Source organism: Scyliorhinus torazame, chromosome 3, assembly GCF_047496885.1.
Source record: "Scyliorhinus torazame isolate Kashiwa2021f chromosome 3, sScyTor2.1, whole genome shotgun sequence".
NCBI classification, from domain to species: domain Eukaryota; kingdom Metazoa; phylum Chordata; class Chondrichthyes; order Carcharhiniformes; family Scyliorhinidae; genus Scyliorhinus; species Scyliorhinus torazame.
This window is the reverse complement of record NC_092709.1, coordinates 87,420,789-87,447,715: the sequence shown is the minus strand read 5'-3', so window position 1 is coordinate 87,447,715 and position 26,927 is coordinate 87,420,789. Positions and strand designations below refer to the sequence as shown.

At 48.6% G+C, this 26,927-nt stretch overlaps 1 protein-coding gene across 2 annotated transcripts in view; it reads left to right on the top strand.

Moving 5' to 3' along the window:
• The window catches only part of LOC140408560 (tolloid-like protein 1), a 537,833-nt gene that overhangs the window by 493,256 nt on the left and 17,650 nt on the right, over positions 1-26,927 (top strand). For both annotated transcript variants that reach the window (XM_072495934.1, XM_072495936.1), the window contains 2 exons: positions 3,173-3,300; positions 12,673-12,886. In XM_072495934.1, the coding sequence (XP_072352035.1) occupies positions 3,173-3,300; positions 12,673-12,886 (342 nt within the window). The remainder of the gene's footprint in view (positions 1-3,172; positions 3,301-12,672; positions 12,887-26,927) is intronic.

Genomic DNA, 26,927 nt, shown 5'->3' with positions numbered 1-26,927 from the left:
CTCCACCCACTCTCTGACATCACTGTTTTCTTAAAGGTACATTGCTTAAACATCCATGTCTTAAAGGTACTCTCACATGACAATATCAATGACTTGGATGAGGGGAGCAAAGGCATGATAGTTAAATTTGCAGATGGCGCAATGGTAGTTAGGAAAGTATGTTCTTAAGAGGATCTCAGGAGGTTGAAGTCAGATACAGATAGGTTGAATGAGTGCCCCTAAATTTGGCAGATGGTCTTTTATGTGGAAAAATGTGACGTTCTCATTTGGCAGAAAGAATAAAAAAAGCTGCAGAATTCCGATGTGTAGGGAAATCATGTGCTCGAGCATGAGTCACAAAAAGTTAGTGTCCAGGTACAGCAAGTAATTAAAAAGGTTAATGGAATGCCATTGTTACTACGAGAGGAATTGAACATAAAAGTAAGAATGTTATGCTTCAATTATACAGGGATCACATCTCGAATACTGTGTGCAGTTTTGGTCCCAGTTATAGAAGGATGTAAATGCTTTGGAGGTGGTGCGAGGAGGGATTACTAGATTGACACCTGGAATGAGTGGGCTGTCTTATGAAGAAAGGTTAGATAGACTGAGCTTGTTTCTACTGGAGTTTAGAAGAGTGAGAGGTGACTTGGTTTAAGTGTATGAAATCCTGAACAGTATTGACCAGGTGGATGTGTAAAAGATGTTTCCTCTTTTAGGTGAGTCTAGACCTCAGGGGCACAGTTTTAAAATTAGGGACTTCTCTTTTAGTACAGAAATGGGAAATTATTTTTCTGAGGATTGTGCTAGTTTGAGTCTGCCCAGTGCCATGAAAATCCAGCTCTGTATGTCTAATTTCTGCCTTCCCAGAACTTTCACCCAATGTGCAACTGGGCTTGTGCCTGTCACTGATTTCAGGTTTGTACAAAAGTAAAGTGGGGAGGGTTATTCACAGCCGCTCACATTATAATGGCTATGCTTTGGCAAAGAATCATCCAGACTCGAAACATTAGTTCTGTTCCCTCTCCACGGATGCTGCCAGACCTGCTGAAATTGTCCAGTATTTTCTGTTTTTGTAAAGGCTATATTCGTGGGCAATCCAGCATGCAAACATCCAATTAAATAAGGTGCTATGGCCTGGCCTCTATGGATCCCGACTGATGGATGGTGTTGCAGGGATCCCAGATGCAGGCTTAAACAGAAGAGTAAATGTATTTTTATTGATGCAGTCAGAGCCTTTTGGTCTCCAATATATTTTTTAAAAACTTAATGTATCCAATTCTAATTGGGGCAATTTAGCATGGCCAATTCACCTACCTTGCACATCTGGGGTGGGATTCTCCGCAATCGGCATGATGTCCACCGACCGGTGCCAAAAACGGCGCGAATCAGTCCGGCATCGCGCCGCCCCAAAGGTGCGGAATTCTCCGCATCTTGATGGGCCGAGCCCTCACCTTAAGGGGCTAGGACCGTGCCGGACTGATTTCCGCCCAGCCAGCTGGCGGGAAAGGCCTTTGGTGCCCCGCCAGCTGGCGCGGAAATGACTTTGCCGTGCGGCGCATGCGCGGGAGCGTCAGCGGCCGCTCACAGCATCCCCGCTCATGCGCATAGTGGAGACCATGGCGAAGGCGGAAGGAAAAGAGTGCCCCCATGGCACAGGCCCGCCCGTGGATCAGTGGGCCCCGATCGCGGGCCAGGTCACCGTGGGGGCACCCCCCGGGGCCAGATCGGCCCGCGCCCCCCCCAGGACCCCGGAGCCCGCCCGCGCCGCCTTGTCTCACCGGTAAGAGAGGTGGTTTGATTCTCGCCGGCGGGACAGGCATTCCAGCAGCGGAACTTCGGCCCATCAAGGGCCGGAGAATCGCCGGGGGGGGGGGGGGGGGGGGCCGGCAACCGGCGCGGCGCGATTCCCACCCCCGCCGAATATCCGTGCCGGAGAATTCGGCAACCGGCGGGGGCGAGATTCACGCCAGCCCCCGGTGATTCTCCGACCCGGCGGGGGGGGGGTCGGAGAATCCTGCCCCTGGTTTCTAATGATATGAGAAAGGTCAGCTCAGAAGATAGAAAATACAGAATAGCCTTGACTGACCTATTGTTACATTTAATTGCTACACTTGTTTAATGTTTGCAAGCTCCTGCCAGGAGGTAGACTGGCCTCCGGTTACACATGTGGCCTGTGGGATAAAATTTCTGGAAGTCCTCTTTCTCTTTGACACAATGCAATTGAGGTGGACTAAACCATAAAGGGAATGAAATTTATCCTAAGACCACTAATATAAGATGGCATTGATGGTCACCTAAACCTATTTGAATATACGCCCATTTTCAAGTAACGCACCCTGAGTAAATCCATTGCTCGGCTATAATGTCAAAAGAAATAAACCAGGGATAGTTGAATGCCTTGCAGTTGGGTTATTCAAATATTAGTCCACAAATTCTTTATTCAGTATTTTCATGAAGACATTAGCATTTCTATTAAACTAGCATGGGTATAAACACGTTCATCATTTGTGGACTAATATTCATTGAACCAAACATACTTTCAAAGAAATGTGGCTATTGGATTTGAAATTCAGCATATTTGCAGTCCTTTGAAACAATGTCAGTTCTTTTATGCTTGTTTGAAATAATGGGGTCACTCATTTCAGACAGAGATGAGGAGAATTTTTTACTTGAGAGTTTTGAGCCCTTGGAATTCTATTTTCCTCAAAGGCGGTGGAAACCGAGTCTTTGAATATTTTTAAGGCAACGGTAGAGAATTTCTTGATTAGCAAGGGGGTGAACGGTTATTGGGGACATTGGGGATAGACAGGAATGTAGAGTTGAGGTTACAATCAGATCAATCATGATCTAATTGAATGGCGGTGCAGGCTCGAGGGGCCAAGTGACCTACTCCTACTCCTAATTAGTGTATTTGTTTGCCATACAGCATGGGCAAAAATACAACTATTTAAAATAACAAATTAAATGCCGTGGTTCTGTCAGTCTAGTGCTTCTTATTAAACATTTTCTCCCATGACATTGGAAAATATTCTTTAGATTTTGATAATTAATTACTTATTTTTGCCATTTATATTTTAACCTTTTACAATGCCTTTGTGAATAAATGCTTCCTGCGTAATTATATAATGTGACCTTAGCTATATTGTCGCTATGCTCATGAAATAATTGCTCTTGTTATTTTCCATCTCAGCTGAATGTGAACACAAGATCTACAGTGCCACTGGTATCATCACCAGTCCCAATTGGCCAGATAAATACCCTAGTCGCAAAGAATGTACATGGGAGATCTCAGCAACTCCAGGTCACAGAGTGAAGATAGTAAGTTTTTGATTATTAAAGATAGTTCTACCAACTACGCTTCTTTCAATATTACCACTGATTACAGGGGCTGATTACATATATTATATTTCATGGCTGGGCTAACCATACATGCTTCAATTGTGTAATGACTGGAATTTTACATCTCGCACTGAGAAGGTGGGTGGGAAGGGGTTAAAACTGAAGCCATTTCCAGAGATAGTAACTTTTAAGATGGTGAATCGTGCCAACTACAAGGTTCCCTGAAAAGACAGGTGGGGCCGATTTAATGTTCGTAAGTCACAGCTTGATGGTGTCATTGGCACCGCAATACAACATGAAATCAAAGACCGGGAAACCCAAAACTACCTGTGCGTGGTGGGAGAAACACTGCAGGAGATACCAAGAGGCCAGAAGAGCCTGAGGTAAGACCCCAAAAATTACCGCAAATTATCTCTGTAGGAGTGCTCCCTCCAGATCTGGCAAGGAAGCTTTGAGCCTCCTCAATCCCAACTTTCTCTGATCGCACAAGAATCTCCCTCCCATAGGGTTTTGGCTGCATTTTTCTGCCACCAAATTACTACTCCACCCATTAGTCAGGTAATGAACCTGGATTTATCTGATTGTAACCTTGCAGTTAGAATTGGCAGTCTCCACATCCAAAAACTTTCCGGTGTGCCACCATTAATGCCACCAATTAAAAATGAGAATAAATGTTTCTGAATCAAAAAGGCTTATTTAGCTTTTCCATTATGTAAAACCGCAGTTTGGCAAGTCAACTATGAAGTGCTGTGCAGCCATTGACATTAATAACAAATGGAAATACCATAAAACTTTGTACTTTCTGTTAATTCTGTTTAATCTATAAAACACTAAACAGCATATTCACACTTTGGTATTTTCAAAATAAGAAAGAACTGAAGTTGTAGCAAGAGATTGAAAGAACCACATGGCAAATTTATCTTGTGGTATTGGGAGCTTAAAATGACAAACTGGAGCAAACAGAGGTTTCCCTCCCAATTAATGTAAACTGAGAAGTACCTTTCATCACTGGGAGAGTGTAAATAGCTTTACTCTGTGCATAAACTCATATCACGTATGGTCCAGGAGTATTTGAGATATTTACTGATCTTGTCCAAAACTAGATCTAATTGATTTATATTTCTTTAGAATATAAAATATGTTTAACTATATTTAAGGGATTTGTTAATATTTGCCTCATCGCACGAGTTGGAATCGACACCGGTTTTGAGTACTTGAGGATTAATGTATATTTCTTAATCTAGACAAAATAATGCACTCAACTCTTTGGTTCCGATCAAATGCTTTCTGCAAGGAATTTTCACGTGCTGTTGAAATTCAGAATTTGGTTGTGGAACTCCTTTTCAAGGGCAGCTATTAGTATAGAGTGCAAACCACTAGTGATTTGGCTGGATGCCACATGGAATTATGTTAGATGGGTTTGCTGTAAGGGATTCAAAATGTGGTATTAACAGTATGTTGTATTTTACTACTTTCAGTTATTAATATGAGGTGCATCTTAATCCCTAGTCTGCTGTTAAAACTATATATCATAATTCTAAAAAAAGAAATGTTAGCGATCCAGCATTAAATTTTTCTTTTGCAGTTTGTACTGCATGATCAGGAAGGATCAGCCGTGCATTATTTTTTAAATTTTTAAACAATATTTTTATTGAAAGATTTTCATTTTATGACAGACAGACATCACACACATAGTCCGACTATACAATAGTGTCTGCCAAGGGAAATAAAACAAACACAGTAGTCATAATAATATCAAAAACAGAAAAAGAACAGGTAACAGAAATAGGTATTAGACATGTTTGAACTCGTTCTAGACACTATGCAGTTAAATATGCACTTGTGCTATACATTTTGCTGCCGTGGTCTTTATTAGCAGATCGTGACGGGCATGGTAACTCTCTGGTTTAAAGAAAAAGAAAACCCTGATGTCATCTGTGGGGGTCGGGGGGGTTTAGTCCCAGCGCGCAGTACACTTGGGCGAGGCCCACCAAGGATGGTGAGGTCTCATCTGGAGAACTTGCCCTTCTTTTGGGGTATGCTTCTGTAGTGCAGCTCATGGGCCTCGTGCCCCAATTGTAGAGTACACATATCACTTCCCCTGTGTGTTGGGTGCTACCTCCTCTAGTTGCTGGTCAAAAACAGGTCTTGGCTGATGAATTTCCTCCGTGTGTAGTGAAAGCCTTCTTCTGACCCCCCCGATGGCGAATTTTATTTTCTCCAGTTTCAGGAATTCCGCTAGGTCGGACAGCCAGTCTGCAGCCTTGGATGGCGCTGCCGACTGCTATCTGAGCAGGAGTCTCCCCTGGACAATCAGGGAGGCGAAGGCCAGGGCATCAGCCACTTTCCCCATGAAGAGCTCTGGCTCCTCCGACATCCTGAAGGCTGCCACTAAAGAGCATGGCTCCATGCTCACCCCATACGAACTTGGACATGGCCTCGACAAAGGTGGTCCAAAACCCAACAAGGTTGGCCAGACCTCCCCGGCACCGCTCACATTTATCTTTCACCTCCGGGAAGAACCCACTCATTAGCATCCTAGTCAAGTGCGCCCTGTGCCCCACCTTTTGCTGAGTTAGGCTCAGGCCTGTGCATGAGGAGGTGAGTTCACCTTATCAGTGTCTCGATCCAGAGTCCTCCCCCTATCTTCATGCCCAGTTCCTCCTCCCTTCTTTCTTGTATTTCGTCCAGTAGGGTCCTTACATATTTTAACATTTGCCCGTACATGTTGGCACATTTACCCACCCCTAACCTGTCCGTCACTAACATTCTGCCCGGTAGGATGTGTCCGGATAGCTGGGGGAATGTTGCAGTCTCCTTGTAAAGGAAGTCCCGTAGTTGTAAGTATCGGAGCTCATTCCCTTTCGGGAACTGGTGTTTCACTGTTAGGTCTGCCCTGGTCGCTATTCTACCCTCGACGTACAGGCCTCTTACTGTCTGCACCCCTTTGTCCTTTCTCCACGTTTAATAGGTGGCATTTATTTTCGCCGGATGCATCTAAGGTTTCTGCAGAAGGGGACCACAGCAGACATGTTACCAAATTTCTTGAAGTGGTGTCTGAGCTAATTCCAGGTCCTTAGGGTAGCCACCACCACCGGGCTCCTCGAGTACTTGTCTCGGGGGAATGGGAGTGAGGCAGTGGATAGTGCACGGAGGGATGATCCAATACAGGAGGTCTTCTCTATCCACACCCATTCCGCATCGGGTTCTCCCAGCCACCCCCACACCCCCTTCTGTGTTTGCTACCCAGTGGTAGAATAGGAGGTTCATGCCTCCCATGCTCCACCTTCTTTGTAGGACGCTTTTGTTGCTCTTGGGGTTCTTTCCAGCCCACACAAATGCCATGATTAACTTATCCACCTTGGTGAAGAAGTCTTTGGCGATGAAGAGGAACAGGAACCTTGGCAACACGTTCATTTTTCTTGTCTGCACTCTTCCTGCCAGGGAGAGCGGGAGTGAGCCCCACCTCCGCAGGTCTCTCTTTACCTCCTCCACTAGGCTAGACAGCTTCCACTTATTGTGCTGTGCATAGTCATGGGCTATCTGGATCCCCAGGTATCGGAACCTGGTTTGGGCCAGTTTGAACGGCAGCATTCCCAGCTCCTCTCTTCACCACTGGGGTTCACCGGGAAGATTTCGCTTTTGCTCAGGTTAAGTTTGTATCCCGAGAAGACTCCGAACTCCCTCAAGCATTCCATTATCTTTCCCATGCTGGCGAGGGGTTTGCGATTTAGAGGATCAGGTCAACTGCATAGAGTGGCACTCTGTGCCCTCTGTCTACCCTCTGGATACCTCTCCACCCCTTCGCTGATCTGAGAGCGATAGCCAGTGGCTCAATTGCCAAGGCGAATAGCTATGGGGTCATAGATTATCATAGAATTTACAGTGCAGAAGGAGGCCATTCGGCCCATCGAGTCTGCACCGGCTCTTGGAAAGAGCACCCTACCCAAGGTCAACACCTCCACCCTATCCCCATAACCCAGTAATCCCACCCAATACTAAGGGCAATTTTGGACACTAAGGGCAATTTATCACGGCCAATCCACCTAACCTGCACATCTTTGGACTGTGGGAGGAAACCGGAGCACCCGGAGGAAACCCACGCACACACAGGGAGGATGTTCAGACTCCACACAGACAGTGACCCAAGCCGGAATCGAACCTGGGACCCTGGAGCTGTGAAGCAATTGTGCTATCCACAATGCTACCGTGCTGCCCGAATGGGTCAATGGGCTTCCCTGCCTCGTGCCTCTGTAGTAGCCAGAACTGGTGGTGTCCGTCCGTATGCTCGCAATGGGAGCGCTTTACAGCAGTTTCACCCCGAGGTAAACCCTGACCCAAACCCAAAACATTCCAGTATCTCCATGAGGTGCCTCCATTCGACTCTGTCGAAGGCTTTCTCTGCGTTCAGGGAGCTGATGACTTCTGATCACCTCACCATCCTTGGTCGCCTCCCCGCATGGGGTCATGATCACGTTTCAGCAGGCATCGGATGTTCGCCGTTAGCTGTCTGCCCTTGGCAAACCTGATCTGAACTTCTGAGATTACTTCTAGGAACCAACTCTCCAGTCACCTTGCCAGAGCCTTGGCCAGGACTTTGGCATCAGTGTTCTGTAGCGCGATGGGTTTATATGACCCACACTCCGTCGGGTCCTTGTCCTTTCTGTGGAACAATGATAACGAGGCCTGTGCCAGAATGAGTGGCAGGACTCCCTCGACAGTGAGTCGTGGAACATCTCCTGCAGGTGTAAGGCCGGTCCTGCCGCAAACGTCTTGTATAAGTTCACTGGGAACCCGTCCAGTCCAGCTGCCTACTCTGACTGCATGGGGTTAAAGCTCTCCATGACCGCCTTCAGTCCTAATGGTGCTTCCAGTGCCTCTCTCTTTTCTTCTCTCACCGCCGTTATGCCCAGCCCGCCCAGGAATTGTTTCATCTTCGGGTTCCCCTCCGGGGGCTCTGAGGTGTACAGCCCCCAGTCTCATCTGGCACTGTGACGAACATACGTCACATATAAGAACATATGTTCTTATAAAGATAGATGCCTTTCTAAAGAATAAAGGGATTCGGGGATATGGTGTATGGGCCGGACAGTGGAGCTGAGTCCACAAAGATCAGCCATGATCTCATTAAATGGCGGAGCAGGCTCGAGGGGCCAGATGGTCTACTCCTGTTCCTAGTTCTTATGTTCTTATACTGTTCCCGTCCCTTATCTGTGCTAGCTCCCTTGTGGTCGCCTGCTTAGATTCACTCCCTCGCTGGGCATGAATCTGTTTATGTCGCCGACAGTGGGTGCAGGGAGGCTCTCAAAATGAGATCTCGCTGCCGCAAATCTCATTATGGCCCTCTTGCGAAAGTAAAGTGGCCATAACAGGATCTGCGCCCATGGCGAACGGATCCTGAAAATTTCCAAGTGCCACTTTCCAGAATAGTGCTGCTGACATGTCTTCATTCTTCCTTAATCATGGTTCCCACCCACTGTGGTCAACAGGGCTCTCAACTGCGTACCCATCTCCCGCACCTTTGCTCTTACCCCTTTCCCTCCCTCCCAGAACCAGGATAGGGTCCTTGTTTTCATTTTTCACCTCACCAGCCACCGCATTCAAAGAATCATCCTCCTCCAGTTCCGTTGACTCCAGCATAATGCCACCACCAAACACATCTTCACCTCACTCCCCCTGTCAGCATTTTGCAGGGACCCTTCCCTTTGAGGATACCTTGGCCCACTCCTCCATCACCCCCAACACCTCACCCTCTTCCCATGACACCTTACCATCCAATCATAGTAGGCATAACACCTCTTTATCTCCTCTCTGCTCACCATCCCAGAGCCTAATCACTCTTTTTAAGGTACTTGCCCTCTGGGCTGGGTTTCACCCTGGCACTGCTGGTGCCGGCCTGACACCCTGGCACCTTAGCAGTGCCACCCAGGTGTCAGAATTGGCACTGCCAGACTGGCAGTGCTAATGTGACAAGCTGGTATTTTTTGCTTGGCGGTGATTGGGCCTGGGGGTGCCCTATGCATGTGAGGTGAAGTGGGGGGTGCGAGGACCCCCTTATAGGTGAGCTGGGGCTTTGCGGAGGTCACGCCCGGGGGCTCAAGAGATCAGAAATGGTGTCCCAATCTCTCCTTGCATTGAGGAGTTTCAGCGAGAGGGGTTCCTTAGTGCAGAAAACAGGACTAAGCATGGCCTCGGCCACATGTTCCCCAGTGTGGGCCTGCATCTAACCGGAGTCACGTTAGATAGTGTGTTTCCCGGCTCTGTGGGTGCCGTGAAACACGTGGCTAAATGCGCTTGCTATGGGACATGGGTCCCATTTGGTTCGATCGCACTCCATAATCATAAAATGAGAATATCCATTTGTTATTGCAAATCAACTTGCAGGTGCACGAGTTACTCTATTTGTAAATATGACTTCAGGCTAATTCCTGGATATGAAATTGCTGAACTATGACTGAGTAGTTAGATTTCTAAAAATAAAGGATTTGGAGAACACTTCAGCACCATTTAGCAAGAACGCTTAATTTTCTCATTATTTTAAGTGCAGAAAACCTTTGGATTAGCCTCTGGATGAAATTGAGAATATTTAATTTAAACATAAGGACCACTCTGGTCTCCAGCTGTGAATGTTTACCTACTAGTTACAGCACTAAATATAAAATATTCAGGTTCTTGTACTCAAACCCAAGTGCTGAGAAAATTCTCACAAGGATCACAAAATATAATCAGAAAGTAATGTTTAAATACTGCAGAATCACAATCGCCTGTGGTATTTCCATCTTTATTGTTGAGCAGTAATTAGATGAGCTCAATAAAGGGTGGCTAGTAATCCACTCGACCACATTACTGCACAGGTGACAGAGATGAAGATCTACCCCATTGTGTCTGGTTCTTTGCTGGAACCATCCTAAATAAATCCCATTGCTCCATGTTCTTCCCATAACCCAGTACCGTCTACTGCATCAAATATTTATCTATCAGATTCACTAAAACTGCAAAGAGGGAGTAGGTTAAAGGAGATACTGATCTTTAAATGCATGTTCAAGTCTATTTTCTAAGTTGCTTGAGACCCTATAGGTGGTGTTTGCCTAAATGGGAACTGAGTGCTGTTGTATTGCGTAGAATTGCACAGATTATACGGCACAGGAGCAAAACATTCAGCCCACTCCACCTATGCTGGTATTTATACTCTGCCGCCCATTTCATCTGCTTCACTTAGCCTTTCAGAATTTTCTATTTCCTTTTCTCTCGTGTTGTCCATCTCATATATCCCTTGCTGAATAATGATGAGCATCGTTTTGAAACAATAAAAGTAAGTCATTGAATGACATCAGCCTATGGAAACAATTATACATTTAGTTTCATTGATTGGTTGGTCTGTATCTTTCTAGCTACATTATAAACCACAAGGAGAATAGCGCACTCTCCGAGGTTACCACAGGACAGCCAAGGTGCAGTGTGCTATAGCTATTTTTAAAGCATGGTTGGCTATCTCATCTATAATATCAGTAAACTACATGGCCCACCTGTACCTGCCACTTCTAATACAATTAAATGATAGCTTTCTGCATAATAAATATGGTGATAGGAGGAAACTGCATAATACTGTCAAAGCAACACCGCAAAGACTGCAAGCTGAAGATTGATCATTGCTTTACTTCCCAAACACTTTCCAGGGACATTTTTGATTTCTGCTCCTGGGATCCTTCATTAGCCTGGGCACAGTGAGTACTAGGAAAGCAAGTGGGAAGGAAACGATACCCACAATGGAACCCATTTGATTTTCAACACACTTAAATGAATGGACTGAAAATCAGGCACCTTCATGAGGGATGTGGCTTTCTTCCCTCTCAATTTTCTTGTATTCACCTTGTCCAGGCAATCACCAACGTACAGGAACAGGAAAATTAGAGCTTCAGAGAGTTTCATTTTTTATAGTGGAGATCATTTGTTTATTAATCTACCCCTCATTCAATTGCAGAGCTGAGGGATTTGGTCACGATCTGAGGTTGATCGTTGAGGTAAAGGATTTGTGATGTGGAGTGTGATATCAACTAGAACAATAAAAGTGGCCTTAGTCCCAGAGGTTGCTCTCCCCTTTGAGAGCTGACTAGTAGGGATTTAACCTGAGGGTCACCACACCCCAAGTGAGGGACAAGGTTGAGAAAGCAGGGCCTTCATGGTAACCTAAGCTGGTGTGGGAATTGAACCCATGCTATTGGCATTGCTTTGCATCATAAACCAGACGCCCAGCCAACTGAGCTAACCAACCTCCCACTAGAATGATAACTGCCTTGCAGACCACCATGTTTGAAGGACAGTGATTGAATCTTAAACTTTTAAAATCCAAAAGATCATTGATTCACCACAGATGATGCTCAAAGAGGTTTCATTGAGTTGTGACATAAAGGTTAAATTACACAGCCTGCCCACTACTTATCTGTTTGTTGAGCAGGATATTGTGCTGTGTGGAAAATATCTGGGAAGCTAACTATTAATAAGCTACGTGATGGATGCTCGCTACCTGATGGGGAACATGTCTATAGTTAGGACATACATTACATCTGTGATATCTTAGTATGACATTCTACAAGATGCCTCAGAACATGAGGCTATCTGAAGTCACATACTGGGCAGTGTCATCAATATTATAGATTAGCAATTTGCCTGATAAAACGTGAAGTTTAATATTCATGTTTAGGACTGGATTTTGTGGGGGTGATGGAGGACCTTGTTAACTGGTCAGAGAATGTTGGGGATAGCCCATTGGAAATTTGCTGGGCAACCTTTCGAGGGGGTGGGGAAGCCATGCAACCCCTATAAAACGCCTGAGGTATACTGCTAACTTGCTGAGGTTTGAGGGACAGTGGGCACCAATTGACTTATTAATTATCCTAATGGACATCCTGCCACCAGTGACTGAGAATCCCACATCAGCCCCTTCTGCCTTCCTATTTAATCGTGGAAGGTTTTACTGTCATCGGTATACCGACTCGGGCTCTCTCCTGTGATGAAGTGCTGTCAGGGTTCCCGCTGTGACGGATTGCGTTAAATTCAGCCTTTAGAATCTGGCTCTTTGGAGATTAGGTCGCACACTTACATCCAAAGCAGCATATTGCTTCTTTTATGATCAAGATCTTCAATTCACTGCTTGAGTCCATGGTGAAACTAAAACATCAAATTGAATAAAATCTCCAACATTTTGCTGAAGTCGAGAATTCTTCCTGACTGTCAAGTCCCATCCAATTTCCCCTCGTGGTGGTTGATCTAGTTTTTAATAAGCATTATTATTGTGCAATACAAGTATGTCAGGAGAAACCATTTCACAGTCAATTATGTTTTTCTTCCTAGGCTTTTAATGAATTTGAGATCGAACAACACCAGGAATGTGCTTATGATCATCTGGAAGTGTTTGATGGAGAGACGGATAAATTTGCAATCCTGGGACGATTCTGTGGCAGCATCAGTCCAGCTCCTGTCATCTCCACCGGAAACAAAATGTTTATCAGATTTGTTTCAGATGCATCTGTACAGAGGAAAGGTTTCCAGGCAACTCACTCCACCGGTAAGTTTAGCTAGACACTGAAACTTGAGGACATCTAATTTTACAGCGACATCTTCATAAAGATTAGAGTTACTTTTGTCAATAAAAGAAGCCTTTCCCTCAAATATCGAAGATGTACCGCAGGTTGAGTGAGAAATAGCAATAATTTGGGAGATCATGGAGATGTCTGTCCTGTTTATTTCTGTCATCTACATGGCCTTAGCTTTCCATACTGTGCGTGGCCATTATTAATTATTGTTGGGTTGTGTTATCTTGGGATCACATCACTTGCTTTTACATCTGTGTTTCTGAACTTCAGACATTTTTTATTACACATTTTGGTGTTTAATAGTCTACTATTTTGACGTATGCCATTTATAAAATGAACACAGGTCCATTATGTTTAAAGTAGTGAATGGATTTGCAGCCCCTATCACAAACGTTACACCAAACGTTATCTCAATGCTGACCACACTATTATTTGTGAGCAATGGTAAATGATGCAAAGTGCACTATACGCCTCAATATTTAACCATGGTATGTCTATTATAAAATTGTTGAGTGTGTTGTAATATTCCATTTCAAAATGAATGGAAAAGCAATTATCAGTCTCTGCACTTGAGAGTTTTCTGTTGTTAAAAGTGCCCATCGCTGACTTCCGGGTGCGGCGATGACCAGCTAAGTCGCACGTTTCGGCAGCTCCCGGTGGAACGGACTTTTGGGCTCTAGATAGGAGCCCCAACGGCAATTTTAATGGCTGAAAACACCGTGCGGTAAACCAGAAGGGTGTTCCCCCTGGACACGGATGGAAAAAGGAGAGGAAAGTGGCCGGATTGCAGCGGATCCTTTGGAACAACGGCAAGGAAGGCAAGCAGAAACCAAGATGGCGTCGGAAGGTGGCAGTTTCATATGGGGCCCTGAACAACAAGAGTTTTTGAAACGCTGCGTGGAGGAGATAAAAAAGGAAATGAAGAAAGAGTTGTTGGCCCCGATATTACAGGCGATTGAAGGGCTGAAAGAGGAACAAAAGACCCAGGAGCAGGAGCTTCGGGTCGTGAAGGCGAAAGCAGCAGAGAATGAAAACGATATACAGGGCCTGGTGGTGAAGTCGGAGATACAGGAGGCACACCAGAAACGATCTGTGGAGAGGTTGGAGGCACTGGAAAACAACGCAAGGAGGAACAACTTGAGGATTCTTGGCCTTCCTGAAGGTGTGGAGGGGGCGGACGTCGGGGCATATGTGAGCACGATGCTGCACTCGTTAATGGGAGTGGAGGCCCCGACGGGTCCGTTGGAGGTGGAGGGAGCATACCGAGTTAAGGTGCGAGGATCGAGAGCAGGAGAAGCTCCCAGAGCCATAGTGGTGAGATTTCTCCGTTTTAAGGATAGAGAAATGGTCCTTAGATGGGCGAAGAAAACTCGGTGTAGTAAATGGGAGAACGCGGTGATCCGCGTCTATCAAGATTGGAGTGCGGAGGTGGCGAGAAGGAGGGCGAGCTTTAATCGGGCCAAAGCGGTACTTCACAAAAAAAAGATAAAGTTTGGAATGCTGCAACCGGCAAGACTGTGGGTCACATATCAAGGGAGGCACCACTACTTTGAGACGGCGGATGAAGCATGGACTTTTATTGTAGAAGAAAAATTGGAATGATTGGACTACGAAAATGAACGTTTGGACAAAGTGGTGGGACGAGTGGGGGGGGGGGGCGAAGAGGGATTGTATGATTAATCCTGCGGTATGGTAACTTTTCTTTCTCCCACAGGTGGTGATGGGGGGAGGTGGGGAGGGAGAGGAGATGGGGCGTTGGCCATGGGAGGCGGGGCCGAGGGAGGGGCGGGAATAGAGAAGCAGGAAGGAGGGGGCGCCGCACGGGACGAGCCGTGATCACGGGGGGAAGCCGAGGTCAGCCAGAGTTTCCTGACTTCTGGGAGCAACATGGGGGGAGTAATTACGCTAGCGGGGGGTCTAGCGGGGGGGGGGGGGGGGAGGGGGGAATTACTGGGTTGCTGCTGCTGGGGAAAGGGGGGGGTGGGTACGGGAAAGGATGGGCGGGGGGGCACCGTCTGGGAGAAATACAGCTGCGTGGGAACTGGGCGAGAAGCTGGAAAAAGATGATGGCTAACCGGCAAGGGGGGGGGTGGGAAGCCCCCCAACTCGGCTGATTACGTGGAACGTGAGGGGGCTTAACGGGCCGATAAAGAGGGCACGAGTACTCGCACACCTTAAGAAACTTAAAGCAGATGTGGTCATGTTACAGGAAACGCACCTGAAACTGATAGATCAGGTTAGGTTGCGCAAAGGATGGGTAGGGCAGGTGTTCCATTCGGGGCTGGATGCGAAAAACAGGGGGGTGGCTATATTAGTGGGGAAGCGGGTAATGTTCGAGGCAAAGACTATAGTGGCGGATAACGGGGGCAGATACGTGATGGTGAGTGGCAAATTACAGGGAGAGATGGTGGTGTTGGTAAACGTGTATGCCCCGAATTGGGACGATGCCAATTTTATGAGGCGAATGCTAGGACGCATCCCAGACCTAGAGACCGGAAAACTGATAATGGGGGGAGACTTCAACACGGTGTTGGAACCAAGGCTGGATAGGTCGAAGTCCAGGACTGGTAGGAGGCCGGCAGCAGCCAAGGTGCTTAAGGATTTTATGGAGCAGATGGGAGGGGTGGACCCGTGGAGATTCAGTAGACCTAGGAGTAAGGAGTTCTCGTTTTTCTCCTATGTCCATAAAGTCTATTCACGCATAGACTTTTTTGTGTTGGGTAGGGCATTGATCCCGAGGGTGAGGGGAACGGAATATACGGCTATAGCCATTTCGGATCATGCCCCACACTGGGTAGACTTGGAGATAGGGGAGGAAACAAGAGGGCGTCCACCCTGGAGAATGGACATGGGACTAATGGCGGATGAGGGGGTGTGCTTAAGGGTGAGGGGATGCATTGAAAAGTACTTGGAACTCAATGACAATGGGGAGGTTCAGGTGGGAGTGGTCTGGGAGGCGTTGAAGGCGGTGGTTAGGGGGGAGCTGATATCAATAAGGACACATAAAGGGAAGCAGGAGAGTAAGGAACGGGAGCGGTTGCTGCAAGAACTTTTGAGGGTGGACAGACAGTATGCGAAAGCACCGGAGGAGGGACTGTATAGGGAAAGGCAAAGGCTGCATGTGGAATTTGACTTGCTGACCACAGGCACTGCAGAGGCACAATGGAGGAAGGCGCAGGGTGTACAGTATGAATATGGAGAGAAGGCGAGCAGATTGCTGGCACACCAATTGAGGAAAAGGGGAGCAGCGAGGGAAATAGGGGGGGTGAGAGACGAAGATGGAGAGACGGAGCGGGTAGCGGAGAGAGTGAATGAAGTGTTTAAGACATTTTATAAAAAATTGTATGAAGCTCAACCCCCGGATGGGAGGGAGAGAATGATGGAGTTTTTGGATCGGCTGGAAATTCCCAAGGTGGAAGAGCAGGAAAGGATGGGATTGGGAGCACAGATCACGGTAGAAGAAGTGGTGAAAGGAATTAGGAACATGCAGACGGGAAAGGCCCCGGGACCGGACGGATTCCCAGTTGAATTTTACAGAAAATATTTGGACTTGCTCGCCCCGCTACTGACGAGGACCTTTAACGAGGCAAAGGAAAGGGGACAACTGCCCCCGACTATGTCAGAAGCAACGATATCGCTTCTTTTAAAGAAGGAAAAGGATCCGCTACAATGCGGGTCCTACAGACCAATCTCCCTCCTCAATGTAGATGCCAAGGTCTTGGCCAAGGTAATGGCAATGAGAATAGAGGAATGTGTCCCGGGGGTGGTTCATGAGGACCAAACTAGGTTTGTGAAGGGGAGACAGCTGAACACGAACATACGGAGGTTGTTAGGGGTAATGATGATGGCCCCACCAGAGGGTGAAACGGAGATAGTAGTGGCGATGGATGCCGAGAAAGCATTTGATAGAGTGGAGTGGGATTATCTGTGGGAGGTGTTGAGGAGATTTGGGTTCGGAGAGGGGTATGTTAGATGGGTGCAGCTGTTGTATAGGGCCCCAGTGGCGAGTGTGGTCACGAATGGACGGGGATCGGCATATTTTCGGCTCCATAGAGGGACAAGGCAGGGATGTCCTCTGTCCCCATTACTGTTTGCACTGGCGATTGAGCCCCTGGCGATAGCGCTGAGAGGTTCCAAGGGATGGAGGGGAATACTTAGGGGAGGAGAAGAACACCGGGTATCTTTATATGCGGATGATCTGCTACTATATGTGGCGGATCCAGCGGAGGGGATGCCAGAAATAATGCGGATACTTGGGGAGTTTGGGGATTTTTCAGGGTATAAATTGAACATGGGGAAGAGTGAGCTGTTTGTGGTGCATCCAGGGGAGCAGAGTAGAGAAATAGAAGACCTACCGTTGAGGAAGGTAACAAGAGACTTTCGTTACCTGGGGATCCAGATAGCTAAGAATTGGGGCACATTGCACATGCTAAATTTGACGCGGTTGGTGGAACAGATGGAGGAAGATTTCAAGAGATGGGATATGGTAGCATTGTCAATGGCAGGGAGGGTGCAGGCGGTTAAGATGGTGGTCCTCCCGAGATTCCTCTTTGTGTTTCAGTGTCTCCCGGTGGTGATCACGAAGGCTTTTTTCAAAAGGATAGAAAAGAGTATCATGGGTTTTGTTTGGGCCGGGAAGACTCCGAGAGTGAGGAAGGGATTCTTACAGCGTAGTAGGGATAGGGGGGGGGCTGGCACTACCGAGCCTAAGTGAGTATTATTGGGCCGCTAATATTTCAATGGTGAGTAAGTGGATGGGAGAGGAGGAAGGAGCGGTGTGGAAGAGATTAGAGAGGGCGTCCTGTAGGGGGACTAGCCTGCAGGCTATGGTGACAGCCCCATTGCCGTTCTCACCAAGGAACTATACCACGAGTCCGGTGGTGGTAGCTACACTGAAGATTTGGGGACAGTGGAGACGACATAGGGGAAAGACCGGAGCACTGGGGGGGTCCCCGATAAGAAACAACCATAGGTTTGCCCCGGGGGGAATGGATGGGGGATATGGAATGTGGCAAAGAGCAGGTATAACGCAATTGAAAGATCTATTTGTGGATGGGAAGTTTGCGAGTCTGGGAGCGCTGACCGAGAAATATGGGTTGCCCCAAGGGAATGCATTCAGGTACATGCAATTGAGGGCTTTTGCGAGGCAACAGGTGAGGGAATTCCCGCAGCTCCCGACACAAGAGGTGCAGGACAGAGTCATCTCAAAGAAATGGGTGGGGGATGGTAAGGTGTTGGATATATATAGGGAAATGAGGGACGAAGGGGAGACTATGGTGGACGAACTAAAAGGGAAATGGGAAGAAGAGCTAGGGGAGGAGATTGAGGAGGGGCTGTGGGCAGATGCCCTAAACAGGGTAAACTCGTCGTCCTCGTGCGCCAGGCTAAGCCTGATTCAGTTTAAGGTATTACACAGGGCACATATGACTGGAACACGGCTCAATAAATTTTTTGGGGTGGAGGATAGGTGTGCGAGGTGCTCGAGAAGCCCAGCGAATCATACCCATATGTTCTGGTCATGCCCGGCACTACAGGGGTTTTGGATGGGGGTGACAAAGGTGCTTTCGAAAGTAGTAGGAGTCCGGGTCGAACCAAGCTGGGGGTTGGCTATATTTGGGGTTGCACAAGAGCCGGGAGTGCAGGAGGCGAGAGAGGCCGATGTTTTGGCCTTTGCGTCCCTAGTAGCCCGGCGCAGGATATTGCTAATGTGGAAAGAAGCCAAGCCCCCGGGGGTGGAGACCTGGATAAATGACATGGCGGGGTTCATAAAGTTAGAGCGGATTAAGTTCGTCCTAAGGGGGTCGGCTCAAGGGTTTACTAGGCGGTGGCAACCGTTCGTCGAATATCTTGCGGAAAGATAGATGGGGGAGAACAAAGAAGGCAGCAGCAGCGGCCCAGGACTTGGGGGGGGGGGGGATGGGGGGGATGGGGGGGGGTGTGTGGCCTGAGACAAGGCAGTTGCCAATTAGGGCTAGTTTTTATTTTTTGTTATTTAATATTTATTTATTTGTTGTTGTTTTTGTTTAAATTTAAAAAGGTCATTATTATCTGTATTGTTACAGTGTTGTGTGGAGGATGCACGATGTACTGTGTTGGTTGACCAAAAATTTTCAATAATATATTATTTTAAAAAAAAAAAGTGCCCATCGCTAACGTCTGCACCTGTTATGCCTTTAGGTAGAGCTGAAATAAAAACTGAAAATGCTGAGAGTACTCAATAAGTCTGATCTCATTTGTGGAGCGAGAAACAGAGGCCTGATTTCTCATCCCCAGGTCGGGTTTGCCGAGTCGGGGAATGGCGGGCAAATGTCCGTCCGTAGGTCAGATTTCCGTTCAGTGTGGGGTGGGAAGAGAGCTAAAACAGGAGTTGGGGCGGGCAACTTGGGGACTAATGCGGAGGCTGCCGGGTGCAGAGGCAGGCTGGGTGCAAGGCCTACCTCTATGCTCTGGCATTGTGTTTAAAGAAACAATTTGTGTATGGTCATGTTCACTTTTAACAATCCCAAAGGATGCCTTACCTTTTCCAAATGTTTCCTGGGACCATATTCCTAGCTATCCAAGTGAATACACCAAGTTCTGACCTCCTCTTACTGTTCTAATCTGCACACTTTGGATTCCGCACTCCTATTTCCCAAAATCTCACTTCAGTGGAGACGGTTGGTTAAATAAATGACCAGCTGCCTCTGCAAATCATGCACGTGCGAACGTCTCACCCCCACAAAGATGGGAAATGCCGGGTTAGGGGGCAGGATGTGGGAATTTTGGCCATTTCTAGGATTTCCGCCACAACAGAAAGTCTGTCCATCGTTGCAACAGTCTGGGCCAGAGTTCAAGTTTAGAGTCAATAACCTTTTGTCGGAACTCATTTCAACTTACTATTGTCAATTTATTATTGATTTTCTCTGTGTCAGCCTTTCATGCCGTAGGACGATGGTTTGCATCATGCTGGTCAAGGCTATTGTCATGATATACATCAGCATATCATGGTGCAATCACACACACACTGACACACTGATGGACATACAGTGGGACCAACCAGCATACGCAACATCGCAGCCAATCACCAGTGAGAGCACATGCACTATAAAGACAGGGGACACCAGAGTTCCCACTCATTCTAGCAACAGCCAGCTCAGAGCACAGAGCTCACAGCCTGCCTCTCAGACATTCACCATGTGCTGAGTGCCTCACCTAGATAGTGATGGGACAGGGTCCACAGATAAGCTGGTAATGCACGTACCCAAGCTTACAGTATGTTATTACAGTTGAGTTGTTAATAAAATAGAGTTACACCATCTCCAGCCGTGTTGACCTGTTTGAAGACCAGAACACCCAACATGACATGGTTCCAGGAGTGGACGCATACTAGCCCCTGTGAGACCTACCTGCAACTTATCAGCAGTCCACCATCCTGCAGCATGGAGAACATCAACCCGCCGCCGCCGCTACGCATCGCTGGCAATCTCGGGGTGAATTGGAAGCTTTTTAAACAGCGCTTCCAGCTCTTCCTAGAGGCCACAGGCAGGGAGAATGCATCGGACACCAGGAAGATTGCCCTTCTTCTCTCCACGGCAGGGCAACACGCCATCTACATCTTTAACTCCCTTACATTCGCGGACGGCGAGGACAAAACCAAATACAAGACGGTGCTCCTAAAATTTGATGAACACTTCAGCGTTGAAGTTAACGAAAGCTTCGAAAGGTACCTGTTCCAGCAGCGCCTGCAGGGTAAGGATGAGCCTTTCCAGTCTTATTTAACTCACCTCCGCATCCTCGCGCAGTCTTGTGGCTATGGGCCCACCTCTGACTCCATGATACGCGACCAGATAGTTTTTGGGGTCGTGTCGGACACCCTGCGCCAGCAGCTCCTTAAAATCAAGCAACTCACCCTAGCGAAGGCCATCGAGACCTGCGTCCTGCATGAGAATGCCACCAGCCGGTACTCACACATCCAGGCAGCTGAAACGGCGCGGCAGGGCCCCACGAGGCGGAGCGGATCTGGCCGATCGAGTACCTCCCAGCCCGCGGCCCGGAGGAGGGTGGCCATTTTGCGCGCTTTCCGAGCCCTCCCGCGCTTGTATGCGGCAAAAGAGGGGATGTTGACGCAGAGGAACGTGATGCGCAGGCACGCAATACGCAAGACCGCGCCGCGCATGCGCGGTGGCGCAACAAATGCACTGATGTCATGACGTGCGGCAACTGTGGCTCCGCCCATTTAAAGCGGCAATGTCCGGCCAAAGCGCGACAATGCCTACGCTGTAGCAGGCTTGGCCACTATGCTGCCTGCTGTCGAGCACCTCAGCCTGCCAACTCGCAACAGTTTAACCAGCCTCGCAGAAATGTTCAGACAATTCTACCCACGTTCACCGAGTCCGATCCTGACATCATACAGACCAGTGACACTGAGGACAGGGAGCCTTTCCGCATTGCTGTCATCAACAAGAACAAGCTGTCCCCGAGTCGAACGCACCAGCCGCTGTCGGTGCACAGCATTGATCTGGACGACGAGTGGTGTGCCACCCTGACGGTCAACCGATCCCAGATCACATTCCGCCTGGACACGGGTGCTTCCGCAAATCTCCTCGCATGGTCAGCACTTCAAACCCTGAGGGTCAAGCCAGCAATTCCTCCATCCATCTGTCAACTGGTCGACTATAATGGCAACGTCAGCCCCGCCACGGGGTCGTGCCAACTCGAAGTGACGCACAACCCGCGTAAAGCCATCCTACCCTTCGAGATCGTGGGCTCTTCAAAGGACTCTGCTAGGCGCACAGGCGTGCAAACTCCTCCACCTCGTTCAGCGAGTACACTCTCTCTCTCTCCAGAAGGCACGTCTGACTTCCAAGATGTGGAATTCAGGGCGCAACTAAACTCAATCCTCTCTCACAACCAGGATGCTTTTGAGGGCATGGGTACACTGCCCTACACATACAAAATCAAAATCCTGCTCAAACAGGATGCCACCCCGGTAGTTCATGCACCTCGCAGAGTCCCAGCTCCCCTCAAGGACCGCCTCAAGCAGCAGCTGCAGGACCTTCAGGACCAAGGAGTGCTTTCCCGGGTGATGGAGCCAACTGCATGGGTCAGCTCCATGGTGTGCATCAAGAAGCCTTCCAGCAAGCTCCGGATCTGTATTGACCCGAAAGACTTAAATCGCAATATAATGAGGGAACATTACCCTCTACCCAAACGCGAGGAGATCACGTGCGAGATGGCTCGGGCAAAAATATTCCCAAGCTTGATGCCTCAAAGGGCTTCTGGCAGATTCAATTGGATCAGTCCAGCAGGAAGCTGTGTACCTTCAACACTCCATTTGGCAGATACTGCTACAATAGGATGCCATTTGGAATCATATCGACCTCTGAAGTGTTCCATCGCATCATGGAACAGATGATGGAGGACATCGAAGGCGTGCGCGTCTATGAGGATGATATCATTATTTGTCCTACCACACCGCAGGAGCATATCAGTCGCCTCCAACGCGTCTTTCAACGGATACGGGACCAGGGCCTGCGCCTTAACAGAGCCAAATGTTCTTTTGGCCAAACCAAGCTCAAGTTCTTGGGGGACCACATCTCCCAGTTGGGGGTGCGGCCGGATGCCGACAAGGTGGCAGCCATCACGGCTATGCAGAAGCCGACAGACAAGAAGGTGGTGCTACGCTTCCTAGGAATGGTCAACTTCCTGGGAAAATTCATCCCTAACCTTGCTTCCCACACCATAGCTCTCCTGCACCTTGTCAGGAAGACAACTGAATTCCAGTGGCTTCCCACCCACGAGCGTGAATGGGAGGAGCTCAAGGTCAAGCTCACCACCGCCCCGGTACTGGCGTTCTTCGAACCTGCAAGGGAGACGAAGATCTCAACTGACGCCAGCCAATCCGGCATTGGGGCGGTCCTCTTGCAACGAGATGACGCCTCATCATGGGCCCCTGTCACCTATGCGTCACGTGCCATGACCCCCACAGAGCTGCGCTATGTGCAAATTGAGAAAGAGTGCCTAGGCCTGTTGACTGGCGTTGACAAGTTCCACGACTATGTGTATGGCCTTCCCCAGTTCACTGTGGAGACCGACCATCGCCCGCTGGCATCATCCAAAAGGACCTTAATGACATGACCCCCTCACCTCCAGCGCATTCTGCTCAAACTCCGGAGATACGACTTCCAACATGCATACACCCCAGGTAAGGACCTGATCATAGCAGACGCTCTGTCCAGGGCAGTCAACACTCCGTCCGACTCAGAGGGGTTCGTTGGCCAAGTTGACGCACATGTAGCCTTCACTTCTGCCAATCTGCCGGCCACTGACGAACGCCTTGCCCACATTCGCCGTGAGACTGCGGCTGACCCCCTTCTGCAACGTGTAATGCGCCACATGACGGCCGGGTGGCTCAAGGGACAATGCCCACAGTTTTCCAACATTCGGGACGACTTGGCAGTCGTGGATGGTGTCCTCCTGAAGCTGGACCGCATCGTGATCCCACACAGCATGCACCGGCTTGTCTTAGAACAGCTGCACGAAGGCCATCTCGGCGTTGAGAAGTGCCGGCGGAGGGCCCGAGAGGCTGTGTACTGGCCGGGAATAAATGAGGACATTGCTAACACTGTGCTCAATTGCCCCACCTGTCAGTGGTTCCAACCGGCACAACCACGTGAGACCCTTCAGCCCCATGAGTTGGTCACGTCCCCCTGGTCGAAGATGGGTGTGGACCTGTTCCATGCGCTCGGCAGGGACTACATCATCATCATCGACTACTTTTCCAGCTATCCTGAGGTCATACGCCTGCACGACACCACGTCATCGGCTGTTATCCGTGCCTGTAAGGAGACTTTTGCTCGGCACGGCATTCCGCTCACCGTGATGTCAGACAATGGCCCCTGCTTTGCGAGTCGGGAATGGTCTTCCTTCGCTAGTGCGTACAACTTTGCACACGTGACGTCCAGTCCCCTGCACCCCCAGTCAAATAGCAAAGCAGAGAAGGGCGTCCACATTGCAAAAAGGCTCCTCTGCAAGGTTGCTGGTGCAGGATCTGACTTCTGCCTTGCCTTGCTGGCCTATCGCTCGGCCCCACTGTCCACGGGCCTATCGCCGACCCAACTGCTTATGGGTCGCACCCTCAGGACCACTGTGCTGTCCATTCACGTCCCAGACCTCGACCATGCTCCGGTGCTTTGGCGGATGCAACAAGAGCGTGAGCAACACAAGGCGGCTCATGATGCTCGGGCGACTGATCTTCCTGCCCTGGTGCCTGGAGATTATGTCCGCATACATCTTCCGGAGGGTGGCTAAAACACCCGGATAACAGCCAATGACGTGGTGTCGTGCAGGCGTATGACCTCAGGATAGCTGGAAAAGTAGTCGATGATGATGATGTAGTCCCTGCCGAGCGCATGGAACAGGTCCACACCCACCTTCGACCAGGGGGACGTGACCAACTCATGGGACTGAAGGGTCTCACGTGGTCGGCAATCGCTGAGGTTCTTAGACAGGTGCTCCCCGCTCGTTCCTGGTTTGTTTGCCTGATGGCTCCATTCGCCGCTGCAATTGGCGTGCCCTTCATCTGGTTCCATGCTCGCTACGAAATTCTGCACTGGTGCCACGCCCTCCTGGTGTCCCTGACATGGACTTTGTTGAGCTTCCGGATACCCTGCCTCCTCCTCACTCGACCGTGGCCTGGCCCATTCCTCAGCCGGTGGATCCTGAACCACCCTTGAGGCAGTCAACCCGAATTCATCGCCCACCCCATAGACTTGATTTATAAACCTTGCACTATTGGACTCACTGACTTGTTCTGCCGTACTGTTTAAGAGTTTTTCATCGTTTGTTAATAGCGTTTGTTTCGTTCTTGGTGTAACATAGTTTTCCTCTGCACCTGGCACCTTCCCGTGTATATAGTATAGCCACATGTACATATTGATGTAAATAATGCCCACACATGATCAGACACACTCACTACACTTTATTTATTCTCATGTAGGCACATATTCTTTGCGAAAAGGGGGAATGTCATGATATACATCAGCATATCATGGTGCAATCACACACACACTGACACACTGATGGACATACAGTAGGACCAACCAGTATACACAACATCGCAGCCAATCACCACTGAGAGCACACGCACTATAAAGACAGGGGACACCAGAGTTCCCGCTCATTCTAGCAGCAGCCAGCTCAGAGCACAGAGCTCACAACCTGCCTCTCAGACATTCACTATATGCTGAGTGCCTCACCTAGATAGTGATAGGACAGGGTCCACAGATAAGCTGGTAATGCACGTACCCAAGCTTACAGTATGTTATTACAGTTGAGTTGTTAATAAAATAGAGTTACACCATCTCCAGCCGTGTTGACCTATTTGTAGACCAGAACACCCAACACGACAGCTATGTTAAATATCGCCCAGTGTGGCTCAGGAGCCCCATTCTGGCCCGGCAGTCTCTGCAAATTTGCTGTAATGGGCTGAGAAGGTGCACGTTTCGCTGGCTGCTGTTTCCTCTGGACCCTCTGTTCCTACAGCTGTGCTTTTCTTTCCTGCTCGCCCTTTCAAATGTCCTTTCAAACAGACTGTTTGGGCTAATTTAGTCGTATATCAGTAAATTTCTTCATGAAATATTTTTCCATTGTATAATTTGGGCGGCCCAGTGGCATAGTGGTTAGCACTGCTGCCTCACAACGCCAGGGACCCGGGTTCGATTCCGACCTTGGGTGACTGTGTGGAGTTTGCACATTCTTCCCCTGTCTGCGTGGGTTTCCCTCGGGTGCACCGGTTTCCTCCCACAGTCCAAAGATGTGCAGGTTAGGTGGATTGGCTATCCTAAATTGCCCCTAGGTGGGGTTACAGGGAGAGGGTGAGGGCTGGAGCCTAGGTAGGGTGGTCTTTCAGAGGGTGGGTGCAGACATGATGGGCTGAACACCCTCCTCCTCTCTATGATTCAATTCTGTGATAAATTGATTGATTGATTGATTTATTGTCACAGGTATGAAGTACAGTGAAAAGTAATTTTCTGCGGCCAAGGGGATATACACAGTACATACGCAGTAGACAAAAAGAATAATAGACAAAGTATATTGACTAATAATTGGTTACAGTGCGGAACATGGGCCAATAAAAAGAAAAATATGAACAAAAGCAGCATAGGGCGTCCTCACGTCTTACAGGGAACAGATCAGTCCGAGGGAGACTCGCTAAGGAGTCTAGTAGCTGTGGGGAAGAAGCTGTTCCTATGTCTGGATGTGCGAGTCTTCAGACTTCTGTATCTTCTGCCTGATGGAAAGATCAGGAAGAGAACAAATCCTGGGTATGAAGGGTCTCTGATAATGCTGTCTGCCTTCCCGAGGCAGCGGGCGGTATAGACAGAATCAATGGGAGGGTGGCAAGCTTGTGTGATGCATTGGTCTGAGTTCACCACACTCTGCAGTTTCTTGCAATCTTGGGCCAAGCAGTTGCTGTACCAAGCTGTGGTGCAGCCGGGTAGGATGCTCTCTAAGAGGTTTGCGAGAGTCGATGCAGACATGCCGAATTTCTTTAGCTTCCGTAGGATGTAGAGACGTTGTTGGGCTTTCTTGACTGTTGCATCAATGTGAGTGGACCAGGACAGACTGTTGGTGATGGTGACCCCCAGGAACTTAAAGCTATCGACCATCTCCACTTCGGAGCCATTTATGTAGATGGGGACATGTGTCGTACTACGCTTCCTGAAGTCGATGATCAGTTCCTTGGATTTGCTGACATTTAGAGAGAGGTTGTTTTCGGTACACCATGCAACCAAGTGATCCATCTCCCTTCTGTCGTCTGACTCGTCATTATTTGAGATACGACCCACCACAGTCATAACATCCGCAAACTTACGGATCGAATTGGAGTTAAATCTTGCCACACAGTCGTGTGTGTATAGGGAATACAATAGAGAACTAAGCACACATCCGTGAGGGGCCCCGGTGTTGAGGACTATTGTGGAGGAGGTGCTGTTGCCTATCCTGACAGATTGCGGTCTGTTGGTGAGGAAG